General features: G+C 38.9%; 3 protein-coding genes across 3 annotated transcripts in view; 1 reads left to right on the top strand and 2 right to left on the bottom strand.

Annotated features, from left to right (window-relative positions):
• Nucleotides 1-5,187: 5,187 nt before the first annotated feature.
• LOC111614797 lies at nucleotides 5,188-5,847 on the bottom strand. Its single transcript, XM_023356160.1, has one exon. It carries the CDS (start codon nucleotides 5,845-5,847, stop codon nucleotides 5,188-5,190), a length of 660 nt encoding a protein of 219 aa, XP_023211928.1.
• A 1,360-nt stretch (nucleotides 5,848-7,207) lies between these two features.
• LOC111614796 lies at nucleotides 7,208-8,119 on the bottom strand. Its single transcript, XM_023356159.1, has one exon. The coding sequence runs from the start codon at nucleotides 8,117-8,119 to the stop codon at nucleotides 7,208-7,210; it is 912 nt and encodes a 303-aa protein (XP_023211927.1).
• A 4,691-nt stretch (nucleotides 8,120-12,810) lies between these two features.
• Nucleotides 12,811-21,047, top strand: part of LOC111614795 (sialin-like) — a 17,541-nt gene continuing 9,304 nt past the window's right edge. The window contains exons 1-8 of the mRNA XM_023356158.1: nucleotides 12,811-12,919; nucleotides 14,961-15,154; nucleotides 16,255-16,485; nucleotides 16,559-16,733; nucleotides 16,811-16,944; nucleotides 17,010-17,159; nucleotides 17,248-17,380; nucleotides 17,460-17,615. Of these exons, the coding sequence (XP_023211926.1) occupies nucleotides 12,811-12,919; nucleotides 14,961-15,154; nucleotides 16,255-16,485; nucleotides 16,559-16,733; nucleotides 16,811-16,944; nucleotides 17,010-17,159; nucleotides 17,248-17,380; nucleotides 17,460-17,615 (1,282 nt within the window). The remainder of the gene's footprint in view (nucleotides 12,920-14,960; nucleotides 15,155-16,254; nucleotides 16,486-16,558; nucleotides 16,734-16,810; nucleotides 16,945-17,009; nucleotides 17,160-17,247; nucleotides 17,381-17,459; nucleotides 17,616-21,047) is intronic.

Below are 21,047 nucleotides of genomic sequence, written 5' to 3'. Positions count from 1 at the left end.
ACCCCAATTACATTTTAGTGAATTGTAAACAAGGTATCATAACTACACCCACATTTTTTGTGCGAAAAGTACTGGTAACTATTAAACTAAATGTTCCTAATTGGATTTTTCGCTAGTGTAACTATAAGTATGGTTTTTGAAGGCTTTTGTACAAAAAGTCAGAAAGTAGGCTTAGAGAAAATCGAGTGGTAATATGGAACCCTACTGTATATTTTCAAAAAATGCGTTAATGTAGCCAAAAACAAATAGGAAAGTACAAAAAATGTTAAATAATTACAAAATTATTTATTCCAATGTATTTTATCGCAAAAATGCTTTTATAATAGAAAAATATGACTTCCATCAACAATATATATTCCAGCAGCTCTTTTTCGATATTCTCAGAAAGAATTGACTTTCTACCTAGTGTCTTTTTCACAAATTGCTCCGAACGAATGTCTGCTTGCAAAGAGAGAATTCGGAGGAGTTGAGTTCCATATTACTGTAAAAGCACCAATTGGGTCCGTATTTTACGCATCGCCATCTCGAATTAACTGATGTCTGTCAATACCAAAATTTAAAAAAACGTGAACATCACACAGATAAAAACAGACAATATATTATCGGGTGATTTTACCGTCTTTCTATTTTGTGGCAATAATTTCTTTACAAAATGCGTCTTTCTGTTTCTACATGACAATTGTTTTTACCCGAAAAACTGTCAATAAAGTGTGATTTAGATAATGTTTTTCTTTACTTAGTAACAAATGAGTCATTAACTAATGATTTGTAAAAAGTAAAATACGAGGGCAGGCTGAAAAGTAATGCACACATGCTTGTAGAGCACAAACGAAATGATTTTCAGAAGCGTGCCAGGTGGCATATGAAAGTAACATTCCTCCTCTATGTTCATGAGCAGTTTGAGGTTGTTGCGTTCATTCAGTATATTTTGAGAAGCGGAAATATGGAGAAATGTTCTGGTGCTATGTCAACGCGAGTTAAACAGCGTGCTGTTATCGAATTTTTAACTGCTGAAAAAATTACGTTTAAAGGCTGTTTATGGTGACGATGCTGTTGACAGGTCTATTGTAAATTGATGGTTTATAAAATTTCGTGGTTGCGAGTTTGGAAAAGCCATAATTTTTGATGAAACATTCAGCGGAAGTCCGATCACTGCCATAGACAGTTACCGTTGAACCTTGTTGCAATGTTTAATTCTTTTCAGTACATATAGACTCTAAAACACCTCTGACGTTGAGTGTGACATATTAGAGGCAGCCTGGCACCAATAATCTTGCAACATGACAACGCTCGTCCACACATCTCGCGCAACTGGAGAGGCTTTGCGAAACCTGAAGTTTGAACCGATTCCATACCCTCCTTATTCGCTCGATCTTGCGCCTTGTGATTTTTATTTGTTTCCTCTACTTAAGAAAAACCTCAAGGGTAATCATTATACCTCAGAGGTTTCGAAAACTTCAGGTTTCGCAGAGACAAAATAGATATATTTTAAAAATTTTTAATTTGTTAATATGTTGTTTAATATGCTAAGCATAACCTCACAAAACTAACATTCTTTTTTCGTGCTTGACAGAAAAACTCCCACAAAAAATTTTAAAATTTTTAATACACCAACTTTTGAAATACATTTCTAAAACGTTTTAGCATAAAACGTTATTTTCTTTATTACGTATTATTTAGAAACGAATTATATTTCAGATGACAAAAAGTCGCAACGTGATACGAGCCGCTGTTTGGTGTACAGAGCTAAATGCCCTTGAGAACAGCCGTTTGTCAATGTTTTCAGGTTAAAAATATTCTGGAGTGCATTCAAGCGATTAAAAGAACAATCTTTGTCATGAAATGTTATTAAAAGAATAAAAACAATAATGTATTTGCAGTATTTTTCAATGAATATTTTTAAAAATTCATTCTGTTTAAATTAAAAATTCCAACAAAACTTTTATATGAATTTACTGATTTTACATTATAAAATACAGATATAAGAGTATAATATAATTATATTCAGTGACAAGAAATATATTTTTAAAAATAACGTTACACCTGTTACTAAAAGATTTTTAACGTTAACTTGAAATTACCTGTACATAAAAGTTTAGCGTACATGTACGTAAAACATATCATAGATAGTTTAAAATGAAAAACAATTCCAGTAAAATGTTAATGGGCATCATAAATTAAATTTAAGTATCATTCTGGGGTACTCGGAATAATGTTCGAATAGTCGAGAATTTTCAGAAATTTTTCAGAAATTAATTGTAGCCAAAAATCTCGGACTTCGTCCTTCGCCAGTGGCCACTCTTTTAGCGCCTGACCGAACCCATTCTCTCTGTAGATGAAGAGGCCCTTTTAGTATTCACAGGAATAGAACAGACTAAACGTGAGCAGATATCAAGAACTATAAAAATAATTTAAGTATTTAACAGTTGTTAACATTTTGACTTTAAATGAGTGCAGGTAGTACAAAAAAATAACTAAAATTTTTATGGAAAATTTATCAAGTTTTATATAGTCTATTTTAAATATAATTTTCGTAATTAAATATTTGACTTTGGTAAAAATATATTTGGTTTACTTAATTTAAAATATACGCTCTTCACTTGAAATTAGTAGTGTCTCGCCCCTATACATCATACTTTTCCTGTTAGAGATACAATCCTGACAGTCATCTAACTGGTTTAAGGAAAATATTTGAATTTAAATATAACGACATTCATTGCAACTAAAACAAACGCTCATGTATGAAACGTAACTGTTAATTAAAATAGAAATAATGCTGCAATGAATTAAAATTTAAAAATGTTGATTTTGCAATTTTCATTTGTCTGGCAAAACATGAGAGTTAAAAATAATTTTTTAATTTGTTAGTTACAGAGCTTCTTTCGTATAAATATTCAAGTTTGTCGATTCTCCTTTTAGTGGAGAGCTTTCTTTAGAGTAACTGATTCCAAACAGCACTATAGGTAAGTAGCTAAAGTTTTTTTTTTTTTTTAAATTAAATATTATAACACTTCGGGAAACCGAAGTGTTATAATATAAGTGTTTTAATATTGCCAAAAAAATTAAGCAACTCATTGATGGAATTTTGTATCTAAAAATACTAACATATATAGTTCATTTTTAATTGTAAATTATCTAATTTCTGAGTGGTTGAACAGGTATTTGTTTGGAATTAAATATGGTCTCTGAAGATCACGGTGAAGGAAACTTTATTTCATTTTATTAAATTATTGCTATAACATAAATTATACTTTAATAAAATTCAATAAAAGCAGTAGTAACTAAATAGAGTATAATCAATATTAAATATAGTACAGACATTTTACTTCAAAAGTAATATACAGTAGAGCGTCGATTTTCCGAAAGTCAATCATCCGAAACGTCAATCATCCGAAAGAATTCCAGTCCGCAAATTTAAATTTTCGCCAGTGCTGTGGCGCTTCAATCTTTGGCTATGTCTTGGGCTACTCAAATATTTTACGTTTTTGATACTAAATTAACATCTGAAGTATAATTTTTTATTATTTTTATATTTTTCAATATATTTATTTTGTTCGTACAAACTAAAAAAATGATTTTTAACAATTTAATAGTCTTCGTTAGGCTTAACATTGACGAAAATTCAACGCGAAGCGACACGCAACGGAGAAACATTTCGACATTGGATACGTTAAACTATTTTTTCGTACGTAAATCAGTTATCCGAAATATCAGTTATCCGGACAACCCCAGTCCCCAATTGATTCGAAAAATCGACGCTCTACTGTATTATGAATAAATCCGCAATGGATTTCACCTGCTTCTATTAACAAATCATTAAATGTATTTTTACCCTGTAAACAAAAGCTTTCTTTTTGCATGTAAGTTTATGAAATGACAATGCGTTTTTAGTGATTAATAATAATTTCTTTCTGTTCAACCGATATTATATTTGTATTGTGAGGAATGAAATTCGATGTGGTTAATTTATCAAACGTTTATTGACTACACGTCAGTAAGACCTGCTCAGGTTCTCAACGGACGGCTTGAAATCGGAAATTTAAGACTGAATATAGTGAAATCTTAGTCTAGTCAGGAAAGGTTAATTATTAGCGCTCTAATTAGCGATATTAAGTTTATAATAAAAATTTAAAAAACGATGGCTATAAGTTGAGTAGGGAGTAAAGTGGGTAAGTTCAATAGGAGGTCCGATATTTAGTTATCTTAACCCCAGAGCGGCCCTACCTAAGTCTCTTAAGAATCGTTTCCCGGTTAGGGATCTCTTTCCCTGCCCTGCCAGATTGGCACCACAGGGTTGAGAGACTATGTCTTTCCTTCGTCATTGACTTACGGCGATTCTGCCGCTAAAACCTCTAAACGACAAAGCTTTGGGCCCTGTTGAACGTCCGGTTTCCCGTCCGCGGAACTAGGCCCTAGCTCGCTAACGTGACATAGCTTTTAGGGTGTGCAGCTGAAACTGCACTTTATTCCACTGATTAATTATTTTCCACTGACTAATTAATAGATCATTTATTCTTTAGGTGTTTTTCAGACAGCGGGGTCCGCTTCCCTACAAGTAAGAGGGAACCCAACCCAGTGCGTCCACTAGGCACTTAGATCATAAGTTTACGATCATTTCCATCAATTCCTTCAGTTTCATTAAGTTTCCTTTACTAGCTGCTAGCGTTCGAAGTACTTGTTCAGGCGGCCGAGACCAGTCGACTTGGTCGGCCCCTCGGCGGAAATCCTCTGTAAGAGGACAGTCAAGTACGTAATGTCTCGCGTCCCCGCGAGAACTCCCACAGGAGCAGCTACCATCTCCTTGCCTGAAACGGGACTTGAAGTGGGGAAACCTCCCGTGGCTGGTCAGTAATTGAGTTGTGAGCCCATTGCAGCACACCGGAGTGAGGCCAACTACAGGCACGAAGGCGTAGGTTGACCTACCTACCGTACTTTGATTCCAGCGCTCTTGCCAGATGGACATCGATCGTTTCCGCAAGGTACCTCTGATATAAACTGCCGAGGGTTCAACCGTCCTCGTTATAAAAGGACCGCTAGCTCCCGCCTTTGGTAGCTGATCGGCACGCTCGTTACCCATGATCTCGGTGTGGCCTCAGACCCAACACAGGGTAACTTGTCGCTCGTGCCTCGCCCTCAGCACCTTGCATCTGATCTCCTGTACCAGCGAATCACGATAGTACCCGTCGTTCAAAGCCTGTAGCGACGACTGGCTATCAGAGTAAACCGTGACCGGCTCTGGACCCGGATGTAATAGGATCCACTGGGACATCCCCCCAAGGCCACCAGTTCTGCCAGAAACACGGACGCCTCCTCATTCAGTCTGACAGACTGTTCGTACACTTGCACTCCGTTACAGAAAACACAGAATGCTGCACCTACTAAGCTGCCATCTTTTGAGCCATCTATGTATATTTCAACACCCATACCAGTCAGTTCACCGACTTCCCAGCCAAGTCCAATCCGTTGGGCCGGATGGACTTTGAAAACATCTACTCTCTGCCTAAGTCTGGCTGGGTACTTCCGATTACAGTGCATTGCCTCTAATCCTTCTACTGTGGTTCTGTAGAAGGCCGCTTCTTGGCTGACTACCAAGGGCAGTGGGAGCAGCCCGGCCAAGACCAGGGCCGCATCCGTAGACACAATTCTATAAGCTCTCGTGATCTGCAGGGCAGCGAGCATTTGGATCGTGAGCAGTGTCCTACTCATTTTGACATTGGCGGTATCCTTCCACCAAACTCCACAGGCATAGCAGATGATTCGCTCCACACACCTCTTGTAGATGGTGCGGAGCGCTTCTCCATCTAAGCCATAATCCTGTCTCACTAGTCTTGATAGTGCTGCTATCATGAGGTTCGTCTTTTCACGGACGTTCCTCAGATGGGGCGTCCAGCATAGTGTCTGATCGATGGTAACACCGAGGTACTTAATACTTAATCTCGCTCACCCTTCTGATGGGGTTTCCCCGGATCCGGTATATTGGTCGGCAGGCCAACACTCCAGACCTGGCCACCGTCAGGGCCTCCGATTTCTCGGGGCTGAAAGAGAGCTTGTGCAGCTCTCCCCAGCGAACGAGTTGTTCTATTGCTTCGTTGCCGCGACTCTCCATGCCGCTACAGCTATAACCGGCAACTACTAACAACAGATCGTCTGCATATGCCTGCAGCTGGACATCGTCCGGAAGGACTAGTCGCAGCGCCGTGTCCGCTAGGATGTTCCAAAGCAAAGGCCCGATACAGGATCCTTGGGGACAGCCCTTCTCCAGTATCTTCGTATGTCTTGCACTCGGCGTCTCGTGGATTACCTCGCGGTCGCTCAGGAAACTCCTGGAAAGTGATACAAGGGTGGTCGGCAGGTTCGCCTTCCTCAGTTCACCCACGATGGATGGCCACCAGACATTGTCAAAAGCCCCCGCGACGTCCATCGAAACGAGCGACGTGTGGAGGCCCTGCAGGCGGTTCTGGCGAACCAGAGAAACCACATGATGTAGTGCCTGGCAGGTAGACAAGTCCGGCCGGAACCCATATTGATGCGGGTGCAACAGCCCTTTCCGCTTTAAATGGTAATATATTCTGTCGTTAAGGATTCTATCAAGAACCTTCCCTAGGACTGGCAAGAGACTAATCGGTCTATAAGACTTCGGTTCATCCTTCGGGCGCCTCTCCTTATGAATAAACACAAGTCGCGCCGGCTTCCACAGTACTGGGAAGTGACCCAGTTGCAGACACCTCTGATACAGCTCACGGAGCAGGCCAGGACGTTCATGCTGCAGAACTTGTACCATTTCGGCCGTGATCCCATCAACGCCAGGTGCCTTCCTCTTCCTCAGTGGGCCCATGACGTGGACTACTTCAGATTCGGACACTGGCACAGGTAACTCGGCCTCAAGAACGGGCAACTCCGCGTCACTTCGAAGCCGCCTCTGTTCTTCGGTATCATCGGACTGCTCATCGCACGGAAAGTGCGAGCGAAGCAGCACCTGTATCGATTCCTCCTGTGTGGAGGTTAGGGTACCATCGGGCTTTTTCATGGCCCCAAGATCGTTCTACGCTTGAGTTTGCCCACCGCTAGCTTGTAGGGTAGACAGAACGGATTATTGTCACTAACTTCCTTACAGAAACTGAGCCATGAGGTCTTTTTCGCATCGTTCAATTTGCGCTTGTACTCAGCGTTGGCCCTCTGGAACTCCAGTTTCCTGGTAGCCCGAAGGTCATTGTCCCTGCACCGTTGAAAGCGTCGGCGGAGTGTGAAGGAACTGAGTGTCCTTCAGAAGCGTGTGAGGGACACGCTTCTGAAGGACACTCAGTTCCTGGGTCCACCAGGGAACTGACCGGTGTTTGTGGGGCCGCATTTGCGCGAGTGTGCAGTCTCCTGCTCCTCTGACCGCATTGGTTAAGTTTGCCACCACATCCTCCAGATCCTCGACACTCTCATCCTTAGAGACTTGAGTGGCGATATCGGCTGTCTTTTCCTTGAGGCATTTGCTAAAACGATCGCGGTTTCCGGCAGTCAGCTTGTAGCGGCAGCTCGGCCAGGCAATCGAGCCGTTCGACACCTCAAAAGAGATGAAGCGATGATCACTACAGCTTTCCGCATCGATCGTTTCCCACTGAGAGGTCAGTCTTAGCATAGCTCCACTAACAATAGTTAGATCAATCCAGCTTTCACCATTACAGTTCGAGAAGGTAGCAATCCCAAACGGATCGTTCAGGACGTGCATACCCCACCCCTCCACCGTCTCTTTCATCATGTTCCCGTCCGGATCGTCCACAGGAGATTCCCATAGTGAGTGCTTGGCGTTAAAATCACCAGCCAAGACAACCCGACCGTGGGGCCGGACAACCCTTTCGAGGTCAATCAGAAAGTCTCCCAGTTTTAATGACAGCGGGCGATAAGCGGATATCACAGTCCAAGCACATGAAGGTATCCGTATCTCTACGGCCACCATGAGAGGAGAGACGTGGAAAGCATATGCATCAACATCCCTTCGTGTGAGTATAACTGTAGCTCGACAATCGTCACCTTCTTGGGCATAAATGCTCCATTGTAGTGAGAGACCACCAACTTTTCCAAATGCTAGATACGGCTCTTGGAGCAGGATGATATCAATCTCCCACTCCATTACTTCCACCTTTAATTGGGCGGTTGCGGCGCGACACTTCTCGGCATTGAACTGCAATATTTTGCAGCCACACTTATTATTCTGCTGTGTGTAATAGAAAGCAGATTTTGGTAGGAGGCACTAACTCTTTACTGACCAAAGTCAGTTCTGGCCTGAGCTCTTTCGAGCTCCCGCGTGTGACACAGGCAGCTGGCACTCATTGCTGAGTGGACAATCCCCAGCTGCAGACCGAACTTTCCGTTTGCCTTGGTGCAGTTGATGCACTTCAGCATAGTGGCCTTACACTCCTTGTAGGAGTGGCCCTCGGCACACTTGCTACAAGCTTGGGCTCCCGCCGAGCAGCCCTTCGCTACGTGGTTGAAACCGTAGCACTTGTAGCACTGGGTGATTGCCAAATATCCCTTCACCCGGTTGCGAGTCCACCCAACGCGTAATTTTCCCCTTTGCAGGAGCTTGCGGTAGACCATCGGGAAAGCCTCTAGAACCCAATTGATAAGGCCTCCCTTTCCCTTAAGGGGAAAACGAAGTTAGAGTGCCCCAGGCTCCACCTCGATGCTATTCTGACTAATGATGGTCTCCACGAGGGACTCTCGTTTGATGTCCGGGCTGACATTGAAGACAATGACCCTAGGCGGGCGTTTTTGGGGCAGTCTACAACTGACCGCCTCCTTGAGCGCCAATGGGCCCTCCGTCAATTCCTTTACAATCGTGGATACGTCCAGGTGCCTTGCAACCTCTACCGGGACGCCTCCATTGCGAATACGGCAAACGTTTTTAATGCTGACTCCAAGCTTGGTCGGATTTATGTTAGCTTGTAGGAGCGATTTTGTTTGATCGATTGACATCGGATTTGTAGGGTAGACCAGAAGCGTATGCTCCGTGGATTGAACCCTACGTGGCTTAGCAGTTGCCCGCGACCCGTCTTGGCTAGCTAATCGGGCCGGCCGGGCAGAAATAGCGGTGTAGGACGCGCCGCCAGTAAGTACTGCTTTGTCGTCTTTGGCTGCATCTGAAGGCGATGGGAGCGGCGTTTTACCGCCGCGCACGACCTCCCATAGGGTTGTGTTTTCAGCTAGAAGCGAGGCGATCTCAGCTTCTTGAGCCCCTATGATGGCGGAAACCTTGCTGAAAAGGTTGTAAATGGTTGCACACGTTGATTTCTGGCAACAGTTGTCAGTTTTCCCGAGGAGCTTGCTCAACTCCTCGTGGATACCATCGAGTGCAACTCGCCTATCTTTGGCCGTGCCAAGCCTATCCCGTGTTTCCACAGGCAGCGACAACGGCGTTATAGCCTTGGCTCCCGAACTTGTGTTCTCGGGTGCCGCTATGGTAGGGCCTTTTTTCTTCGACCCGCCCTTGTTTTTAGCAGAAGGTTTTTCCTCCGCTATGGCCACCACAGCTTTCACAGGGTCCCCCTTGTGCTTATCGCCTGTGGGTTTTCCTGCTTTAGCTTTGGCCGCCCATGCCCGCTTTTGTCGGTGCCTTGTCTTACTGTTCGTAGGTGCGGGCTTCCATTCGCTCCCCTCTCCTCCTGAGGAGGCAGAATCAAAGATTTCCCCAGAACTGGATCCAGTTGACTATGAATCGGAGTCACTGGTCCCTGTGAGGATCGATACGGGAACCGTATCTTTTTGCCCATCACAGGGCTCTCGCAACTGGTCATTGGCGGGCTTGCGTGACCACAAAGTCCTCCTCTCCTTAGGTTCGGTGTTTGCCGTAACACCGCCTGTTGCGTTAACTTCCTCCATAGCTTTAGCTTCTTGATTACCAGAACCACTGGGTATATCGTTCGCACGAGACACACCCTTAGAACAAACGCACTCTATTTCTTTGTTTGTCATCATGAAATTAAAAGATAAAGAGGGGATTAGGGTGATCCCGACGTTTCACGGGTGCCCTGACTCCGTTCGAGAATCAAAGTATGCGTTTAAGAGCCAGCTCTGACTTTGAGCTTACTGAGGGCTCATTTTGGCCCTCTTACTGCCGGGTCGTCACTGCTTAGCCCGCTGCCGGGACAGCTACCCATTTAAATGGCATCCTACCCTAGGTTACCCCAGCCCAGCTGGTTGCTCGGCTTGGGCCGCCCCATCATCCCTACTAGGAGACGCTCTTCCCATTTCTAGTCCTCCGAGATCATATACGGCCATCCAACACAACGTCAGGCCTTTAAGCACCACTCCTCCCAAGGACATAAGGAAGTTGGCCCTATGTCCGAGGAGTGGCTCTGCCAACTGCCCGTCAGGATAAATACCAGCTAGCAGGGTCCTACAATCCACTGTAGGCGCTACCCCCTGGCCACCAGCGAGGCTTCGGCTACGGGAGTACAACTCCTTGCCCCACTGGCTTCGGCATGCAGGCCGTGGCCCCCAAGCCAGCACCGGGTGTGCAAAATCCGGTCTTCCTCTTGGGATGCTGGTTCTTCTTTTACCGGACAGAAAGAGTTTTACGTGGTCTGCGTTACCACGGGCTAAGATTAAGTCGACTGCATTCAATTGTCTTTATCGTGAAACATCGGCCCCGTGCCACCGGGTGGATGCAGGAGTTCGCTTTGTGTGTCTCAGGTTCCAGAGGGTACGGATTGTCAAATCCATGGCCTCTGGTCACTGTACCGACGCGGGATTTGAATCCAGAAATTTCGGCGTTCCCTGCGTGCTCCAATGTGTATTATCAGGGATATAACCCATCAGCCCAGGGTACAATGTGCATCTCGCTACAAGCAGACGATTTAACCGTCGCCAGTAGGGGGACTCGGGACCGTTCGCCGAAGCGAAGGATCCCTACCACGTTTCAGCAGCGCCCCTATCGAATGCCATCCCACCGCAGGCCAACGGGTGCCTACGCTTCCGTCGGCAGGGCTACCAACTTTCATCGGCAGAGTCGCCAACTTCCATCGGACAAGCCCAAACAACTACACTCCGCATATCTCGTCCAAAGACAAGTCCTCCTTAGGAGCTATATTAGCTACGGCTACAGCGACTATTCCCCAGCTCCGGACTTACTGAGGGCTCATTTTGGCCCTCCTATTGCCGATACTATTAGGAACAGCCCCGTGCCTTGACCGCACCAGTCTCCCTTCTGTTTAAGTGTGAGTCTGCATGCCACAATGCCAATTAGCAGCTCTTATAGCCGTACGCTCCAACGGGGTTAGGTTCCAGTTTTGGGAGATATTTGAAACCCCGCCAGAGTCGTCCCCTCCGTAGACGACAATCGCACAGCAAGCATATAAAGGCTTGGTATACAGACCCAAAGCCCATGATGTTCTGACACCTCTGGAACCTTTGGCTCGAGTCATAAGACTCCACTAACGATCGAGAACAAGACGATACTTTCGGGACCCCATTACCCGTCGTCTCTCACCGCCTGGCCTCCCCGCCACGTCCAGACTCAGCTCCTTACCTGGGGGGAGCCGGCCCTACCATAGGGCGAACGGAGCAGCAGCTTCAGGCGCTAAATCCCAATTGGCGCCTCAGTGGTAAAGAAAATTAAAGGGTATAAATTAGAAACAACCAAGGGAGCGCCATAATAGGATCTCTCTCCATCATAAAACTTGCCTCGTGCCGTCACTGCCTATCTTCATCAAAAATTAATAAAACATATTTTTATTTTTATTTTCAAATTTTTCTAACTTTAAAACAGTGCAGGATAAATGGAAAATTGTCGGTAATATCGAACAGAAAGTTATTTGCCGCACAAATACAGTTGTGAGGATCGTAAGCTTGATTTTGCACTAATTTAAGGAAATTCTAAATCCTATTTTTGCTGTCATGATAAGAAAACCGATTGAATATCACTTTTACTAGCAACAAATGTTCGAGAATTATAACAATCAAGTGCTAAATTAAACAACGTATTGTTAAAGGAACAGAAAGTCAACCGTTGGACAAGTAAATAGAATGAATCGCACAAGTCTCGACGAAATATAATCATAGCAGCGATATATAATGACAGTTTTACATTATCGACGATCCACCTGTGACTCAACACCTGCAAAATCAATCTTCATGTGCAACAACATCGGATCAGCTAATGGGTTTTCTTAGGGCTAAGTCAGATAACTTTTACATAAAACTGAAATATCACAGAAAACAGAAAAACTTTCGAATTTCAGAAACTTTTATATAAACGTGAATGTCGCAGAAGAGTTTTTGTAACTGAATTATATGTTATGAAATCGTATCAAAAAATTAATCAAAATGAAAAATTGTGTGTGGCTTTATCTGTTATCAGATTTTGTTAGCAGAAATGTATATATTATTGATAATTGTAAAATGGCTAACAACTTAATTTTGAGGTTATTGTTGAGTTTTATATTTAAAAAAAAAATTGTAAATACTAATAGAGAGTAAAATCTAAATGAAATCTTAGTCTTCTCGAGAATATGACACACGATGACCTTCTACTCACCATTCTTCATCTATTACTACCAAAATTTCATAGCATTAATGTCCCTTATACACGATTTACCTTGCCAAATTTCCTTTTTTTAATCGTTACCCCACCCTAGATATTTAACGACGTAGATGCCAACACACAACCAAATTTATATATTTTGACGATTTTGGATTCGGAAACTCATGACGTAAAGATTTGCAAAGAACTCGGAGAGTCAAATTTGACACGATTCCCATACTTTCCCTTGTAATTTGTACATAACAGCCAATATAGTAAAAGAACAGACTTAAACACTGAGAATGATATACGAAATTATGATGCAATATGATTGTGATGTTATTCCGGGTTTGATTAATAATATACTGGCGTGCATTCAAGCCATTAAAGAAAGAATCTTCGTCATTAAATGTAATTAACAGAATACAAACAATAATGTATTTGCAATATTTATCGATGAATATTTTAAAATTTATTTCGTTTAAATTAAAAATTCGAACAAAAGTTCTACGTGAATTTACTGATTTTTGGTAACAAGTCTGCCTCTGATCAGAGTTCAAGTTGGTAGATTTTTACACGATTCCACAGTCCTAATTTAAACAAGTCGTATAAAGACTTTTAGACAATAAGGTTAGCAACTCGGTGACATACAGGCCATTACAACCTGTCTAACACGGATTACTTTTCAAATATTAAGAGTAGACCAGTCTTAATTGGTGGTCGTTGACCATCCTCTCTTCCAGGAGAATGTCAACGACTACTTTTGCTCGAATTACTCAACCCCCTTTTGTAACATCCCTTCTTTTTATAGGACCAGCGTTATGGTTCCATTCGAATTCGACAATTACATAATACAAAATTACTGGCCAGCATACAATATGTTTTAATTGATTTTCGAGTTTGCCGAGTTTAAATATTTAGTCCGGCTTTTTGAGAAATTTGATTGACTGGCAGATTACTGTTTGATACGCAGCTGTGTATGTTACCGATTCTTAGAGTTGACATTAAAAATATATATATATATCATACGTTAAAAAACTTAAGATACCACATTTTTAATTGGTGTCAATTTCACAAATGAAATCTTGACATTTTGTACCATCCAACTATGGCGATAAACATGACGATGATAGGCTAAAATAAAAAACTCTATATATAGTTTTTATTTTAATGTTTATGATATTATAGTAATTGATTTATATAACTATAGAAGTTAATTTAGATTTTTCACGGGTATAATAAACCCCTATGTAACATATTTTCGAAAATTCTTTATTTCTCTACTGTACACAATTTAAAGAATTTTTAAGATGCGTGACATTGGGAACTTAGTGTTTTAAACTTTCAAGCAAAATGACATTCTTAGTTATATAAAACAAAAACTATAATATAATGCAATAATAGAATTACAAGTCGAAAAATCTGATAATTTCAATGTTTGTTGTTATTTTTTGCTCGAGGAACCGGGCTTATCTGCCAGTTAATTATATTTTAAACTCGACTATTAACTGATATTTCTTTTAGTTATGTACGAATAAATTTTTACTAAAAATATAATAAAAATATTTTAGAAAACGCGTTAAATATATTTTTCTTATATTGCAGTATACCTGTTGCTTTACTTTTTCCACTCGTGGTGATATGTTGAAAATTATTCTTATAATATTTATACTTTGAAGCATTATTAGTCGTCAATAGAAGAATGTAAATCCATCGTTATAATAATAAAAAGATCTCAACATTACTTTGAATCATAAGAAAAGGAAAAAGGAAGAAGAATAAGAAAACTCTAACTGGAATCAATTTTTTAAAGTAAACATAGTATCATAGGATAAACAAATAAAGATTCAAACTTATTTTTAACCATTTCAAATAGTGAATCTATTTATCTTACGATATAAATATGATACATAAAGGTAAGAATGTTCTAAAATTAATTCATAAATATGCGTAACTCCGAAAACTTTTATTAATTATTGAAATAAAAAACAATTTGAAATAATTATTTTTCATAAATATCTTTTTTTCCTTGATATTTGGTGTTTTTTCGCAGCTAGAAGAGTAACATATCAGATGCGATGCATTATTTGTCTGCCTGCCTCCAAACGTAATAATTATTAAAAGATGACAGATAATGTTATTTATTTATTTTATGAAAGTTTTAGGACAAAATACATTTAGTAATCCATTAGTGTCACTACTTTGGTACAAATACATAAAAAATCCAGCAGCCAGATACATTTGATAATGCCATCTGTTACGATATTTTATGAAATTTTTATATTATATTTGAAGTTGAGAAATGGTTCTTTAATAGATTTATAGATATATGTAGATGTTGTAATTATTATTTCAAGCTTTGAATTAATTATAAAATCTAACATTTATATTCTTAACATTCATTGAAATTTTAACTTCAGTTGTTGAAATCTCACGAACGTTTTTACTTCAGTTCCTGTTCCAGCTCGTTATGTATTGGTATTGTCTACATTTTTTATACATGCAATAGCGTACTGCCAAAGATCTGTACTGAGTATCGCTATTTTAGCCATGGTTAATCATTCAGCTATCCACGAGTATAATACCACGTCTTCAACAGAATGTCCAAAAACCTATCAACAAAATTCTACATATATCTACAAAGAGGTAAATGTTTAAATATAGAATATATGCATAAATTACTAACAAATATCAGTGACTAATAACAAACGTTGTATACAAAATGTGTTTATATATCGCGGAATAATTGTCTTTAAATAAATTAATGAATACAACGGAAATGTAATTAATTTCGTATTTCACATAATCATTTTAAATTCATATTTTAATTCATTTTGTTTTTATCAAGGCTTACAAAAGCACGGATTTAAAGGTTGGACATTTAGCAGATTAAAAGCTGAACAAAATATTAATGAAGTCAGCCACCGAAATTACACATTTTCTTCTGAATTTCAGTTAGTAATTCAAATCATTTTAATATTATTATTAAAAAATGTTCGAATAAACAAAGATAAAATGAAAGAAATACCTTAGCTGTAACTGGAAAAATCTGCGTGATTTAATTCGTAAAGCTTCAATTATATTAAATACTAGCTGTTATCCGCCGCTTTGCCCGCGAGGATTTTGCATGCAAACCCTATTTATATTCAATATTTCAATAACCATAGTAATTGTTATGTAACACCTACCGCTGAGAATAATGAAAATTTTCGAGAATCAAACGACTATTTTCAATTACAACAATTTTCTGGAACGTTTACAATCGTATATGCAATAACAAATTCGAATTTAAAACGGTTCGAACATTTTTAAAATCGAAATACATAAAAATATTTATAACAATATCTGAAATGTTATTAATTTAATACACCTAAGTACTCGATGAAGACTAAATTTTCTTCCTCTCCCGCCCGCGGGGAATTACGAAAAATTTGTTCAAAGTGTGCATTCTAATGGCATACCCTACTAAAACGCAGATAAAAACAAAAAAATTGCATCTAAAATAGTGCAGTAGAAGCCGTTTTTCCGGTTAAGCCTTAATGCTCTCCCTTTCCCCCGCGGGGAAATTTCGAAAAATCCGTTCTTAGTGTGCGTTTTCATGACGTACCCTAACTGTGTACCAAATTTCACCTCTTTAGGTTCAGCGGTTTGCTCTGGGCGATGATGAATCCGTGAGTCATCCAGTCAGTCAGTCAAACAAGTAATTTTATATATTTAGATAAACCACTTATTACATTTATATTTAGGGGTCTTATGTATGGACACAACCCACTCAAGGAATAATACTAGGAAGTTATTTCTATGGTTTGGTGTTAGCTCAACTTGCAGGAGGATCCATTACATTTTCACTTGGACCAAAGAAAACTGTCATAATTTTTTCCTGTTTATCTTCAATACTGATCATTTTGACACCCTTTTGTGCAGATGTCGGCGTGTCAGTTATATCGTTATGTCAAGCCATTGTCGGATTAGCACAAGTAAGAATAAAATTTACTATTGTCATTGCAAACCTCATTTATAGCATCCTATTCGAACATTATTTTATTGCAGGGACTTATATCTCACGGAACTTTTACGCTATTAGGAAGATGGAGTCCAAAAAACGAAAAGTCAATATTATCCTCAATTTCTTTTTGTGGTAATCAACTCGGTTCAGTTGTTGGTTTAATGACAGCAGGATATCTTTGTGAACATAAAGGATGGTCTTTCAGTTTCTACTCTTTCGGTGAACATAAATAATACGATTGTTTCTTCAATGCTAAAGTGCGACAGTATCATTTCTAATCTATATATTTACAACAGGCATATGTGGGATTGTCGTTCCTTTATGTCTTACGTTCACAATTTATGATAGACCTCAACAACATCCCAGAATATCTGAGAAAGAATTGGCATTTCTTAACGAAAGCTTACCAAACATCTCTTCAAGAGAAACGGTAATATCATTTGTTATTCTACTTTATTGACTAAGCTTTCGTAAATACATGTGTACTTAAAACAGAAGGTGAATATACCCTGGAAACAAATTTTAACATCCAGAGCAGTGTGGATAGTAGCTTTGACGAAAATTTGTTGGGGTTTCGGTTATAATGCAATATTGACTAAATTTCCATCATACTTACATATCATTCAGAACTTCTCTATCCAAAAGGTATGTTGATTTCTATACATAAATTATGATTTCTATATATAAATTTGGTCTTATATCAACAAATTTATGTATATTATTTGTGTTTTAGAATGGAATAATGAGTGCATTAGTGTATTCTCTGGATGCTATAATTATGTTTACTTGTGGTTTTATTGCTGATTTTATGAAATCTCGTGACTATTTAAGTATAACTAATATTAGAAAATTTTCCGAAGGAATTGGTAAGGAACCGCAATATCGTAAGTTTTAAATTAAATTCTAAAATTTCTGGCATTATATAATTAAATATTTATATTGTAGCTTTGTTTGGTCCGGCAGCATGCATCTTAGCGATTTCATTTCAAGGATGCGAGAGTACAAATGTAATTATTTGTTTAATGGTTGGAATGGGATGTTTCGGCTTTAATAATTCGGGGGATACTGCAATAGTTCTTGATTTAGCTCCAGAATTTGCAGGTAAGTAATTATTTTTTTAAATTTTATCACAGAATACGGTATTCAGTAAAATTTTCTCGAACATTTTCTGAAAATAATTGTGACTAACTCAAAGTGAGTCGTTCGTTTTGAGCAAATTATGTGTCAGTACCCCCAAGCCGGAAAATCGATCCTAGGAATAGGTGACATTTTAAAAATCTTATTTATTTTGCTTCATTTAAATCTAAAGACAATACGGTGTAATTAGTATAGTATTTATAGTACAGTAAAATTAAGCATAAATCATAAGTTACCGAAGAAATCCAGCTGAATGGATGAGAATATTAAGTATTCTGTTTACTGCTCTTAGAAATCTAGGATTTAATCCCAAAGAGCAATCCCAAAAATTTTTGGAGGTGGTCTGTCTCACCAATATAGCACCATGGTTTTGATATACGTGATATGGGAAATGTATATTGTGGATGTAACTGAATTCACTATAGACCGGAAAAAACGCTCACATAGAATCTACAGAGCAGAAAGAGCGAATTATGTTATTAAATAATGTAAATTAGTAAAAATGTCCGTTGAAACAAAAACTGTGTAATTTCATACAAAACATCAATTATACGCTATTAACACTAAGAATGGACTTACTTAAATGACAACGTAGGCCTATACTTAATTTAGCACAATAAAAATATTGTCGGTGAAGCTAAGTGTTTAACGAAAGGGGACACAACTTTACTTAAGATAAATTGCTGTCAAATCAAAAATATTTTCTGAGGTATATAAGTGAGTTATTAAAATATATCGAAATATTCCCTACACTAATATCAATACAAACAAAATTGCAAACATTATTTGAAGTCCATTACTTTGAATTTTTTTTCTAGGTGTATGTTTCATCCTTTTCGACTTTTTTCATGTTGTAAGATGATGCCTGCAATCTGAATGAAAGATTTTCATACTTTTAATCCGTACTCTTCATTCCTCAGTTGCTGATTTTGTCCTGTTGTATACTTTGACCTCATACCCATGTTTAATATTGTCTACAGTTATAAACAAAATACAGTAGACCCCCTATAACGCGGGTTCGTATATCGCGGCGAAAAAATTGCGACCGTATTCTTATAAAGACGCTAACAGAGACTCGTAAAATGCGGTAAAACGTCATCGCCGACTCGTGTCGCGACAAAATTGGTCGAATGTGGACCAATGGTGGACGAGCAGCCGAACTGCTTACACGCTACAGAGAGTTAAGGCGGGTAAGTTGAGTTTACTATTGTCTGTACAGTATATAAATTTGGTACTGTAAGTCTAATACAGTATTGTAATTTAATACATTTCTTGTGAAAAAACATTTCTTATTCAACGGTCACAAAAATTATATCTATTAATGATGTCTCCAAAGTTCAACGAATTTTTCGCAGAAAAATAACTTATCAGAAAACGCGCCTGACGATTGGTGCGCCGCTTCGCGACGAAAACAAACTTAAGCAATGGCGTTGTCGAACGGTGCACACTCGGTAAGTAATCCTACAATTTTTTGTTTATAGCATAGTTTATACGGATTATTCCCAAAAAATTATACATGTTTTGGAAATGTTGAGTCAAATTAGTTTAGAATCGATTAATTTCACTGAAGAAAACTTTTTAAACAGCCGTAGTTCGTAAACTGCACACGTGTGGAACTGTAATTGGCTCATGTATTTAAGGATTTCTACAACGCGAAATTCGTATAAAGTGGAATGTATCTACCGAAGTGGAACGTATCTACCGCGTTATATGGGATCGACTGTAATAGAAATCTAAGGTAGCAGACCTGATGGAGATTGGGGACTTGAAATCCCACCTCTTGCACACCAGTGTTTTGCCAATTTTTAGAGGAAATCAATTAATTTTGTGTCAGTGATGGTCTATGGTTTATTTGTAAGTAGGGCGTAGTGAAAGAGACTGTCAGTCATAACATAACATAACATAACATAAACCGTGTCTAACATAAAACCGTTTATTTTAACATAAAGGTGACATCCAATATACAATACATTTTTTTTTTCTAGAACGATCGGCAGTTTCGAAAACCTGGGCGTCGATGTAGTTTCTTTTATTAGTAGTAATTCAAACACAAATAATTATCGTATTTATCTTCAAGCACTTGGCAATACTCATCATCAAGTTTTATTCAGTCAACTGAATAAAACTTGATGAGTATTGCCAAGTGCCTGAAGATAAATACGATAATTATTTGTGTTTGAATTTGACTGAATAAAACTTGATGATGAGTATTGCCAAGTGCCTGAAGATAAATACGATAATTATTTGTGTTTGAATTACTACTAATAACTACAAGCACGGTTTCAAAAGTACTAGTTTCTTTTATGGTCGATCGAATGTGGCCCCAGGGCAGTGGCAATTACAACTCCGTAAGGCAGCTTGGGCGACTCTATCGATTATCTTCGGTTACACGACTGAACCCGTAGTGGCACAGGTTACAGATTGGCACACTAGACGAAAAACTGCGTTTTATGCGTTAATACACGGTGTCTTGGTTATTTTGAACTTTAATTAATTAACTAGAAATAACTTGATATATAGAAGAACGTAATGTGAGAATACGGACGAGGGTCCAGGCCCTCTAATCGTCAGATCAGTTAGACCTGCTCACTTTGTCACTGGATGGCTTAATTTTTAACAGAACCCGAGTGGTAAGATTCTGTGTGGGTTGTGCATAAGTAATAAATACTCAACTACGAAAGTTATATAATATAAAATTAACAATTTAATTACAGAAGACCAAAATAACAAGGACAAATAATATAATAATAAAACATAAAACATAAGTCTAACCTAGAACTAGGGACATTCCTCTTATAGTAGATAGTTTGATTAGAAGTAACAATAATACTAGCAAATAATATAAATACAGATGTAAAACATGAAAAATACAGGACTTATATCCTATCGCGAGACTAGGATCTATCCTTTCTACTGAGAGAGAGAGTTTTACAATAATCATATTTCCTCGTTATTCATGTTGACTGACTTTACTTGGTGGTTATCTTGAAGGAGTCTATGTGGCTAGATCATAGCTGAACGGCCGGTCCTATGGCTCGTGTCCTCAAGGCTATTTGGAATGATCTGCCTCGAGCATCTGAGAACCTGCCTCTTTATCCCTCTTTTCTGCACCATCATGATTATCCGAAATGATGTGTCATTCGACTAGATGGAGTGCAAAATTCTAAGATACGAGGCGTGGAGAAAGGAAGCAAAACATCCTCATTTCTTGTAAAAGCGCTACGTGACAGAGCAGTTTTACAGGATGTAAAAATTTATAACCTTATTAGGTTATGTTTTATTAATTATTCCAAATTTTATCATTCTTTTTATATAGTTGAGTGAAATTAAAGCATAGTATTTATTACATTAAAATTTTATATTAATTATCTCAAGAACACCGTCAGATTGTCACAC

The sequence above is a fragment of the Centruroides sculpturatus genome, unplaced genomic scaffold (genome assembly GCF_000671375.1).
Source record: "Centruroides sculpturatus isolate CEXI.00-Female unplaced genomic scaffold, Cexi_2.0 scaffold1847, whole genome shotgun sequence".
Taxonomy (NCBI): domain Eukaryota; kingdom Metazoa; phylum Arthropoda; class Arachnida; order Scorpiones; family Buthidae; genus Centruroides; species Centruroides sculpturatus.
Note: the sequence above shows the minus strand (reverse complement) of the source record. Positions and strands in the feature narration are given on the sequence as shown.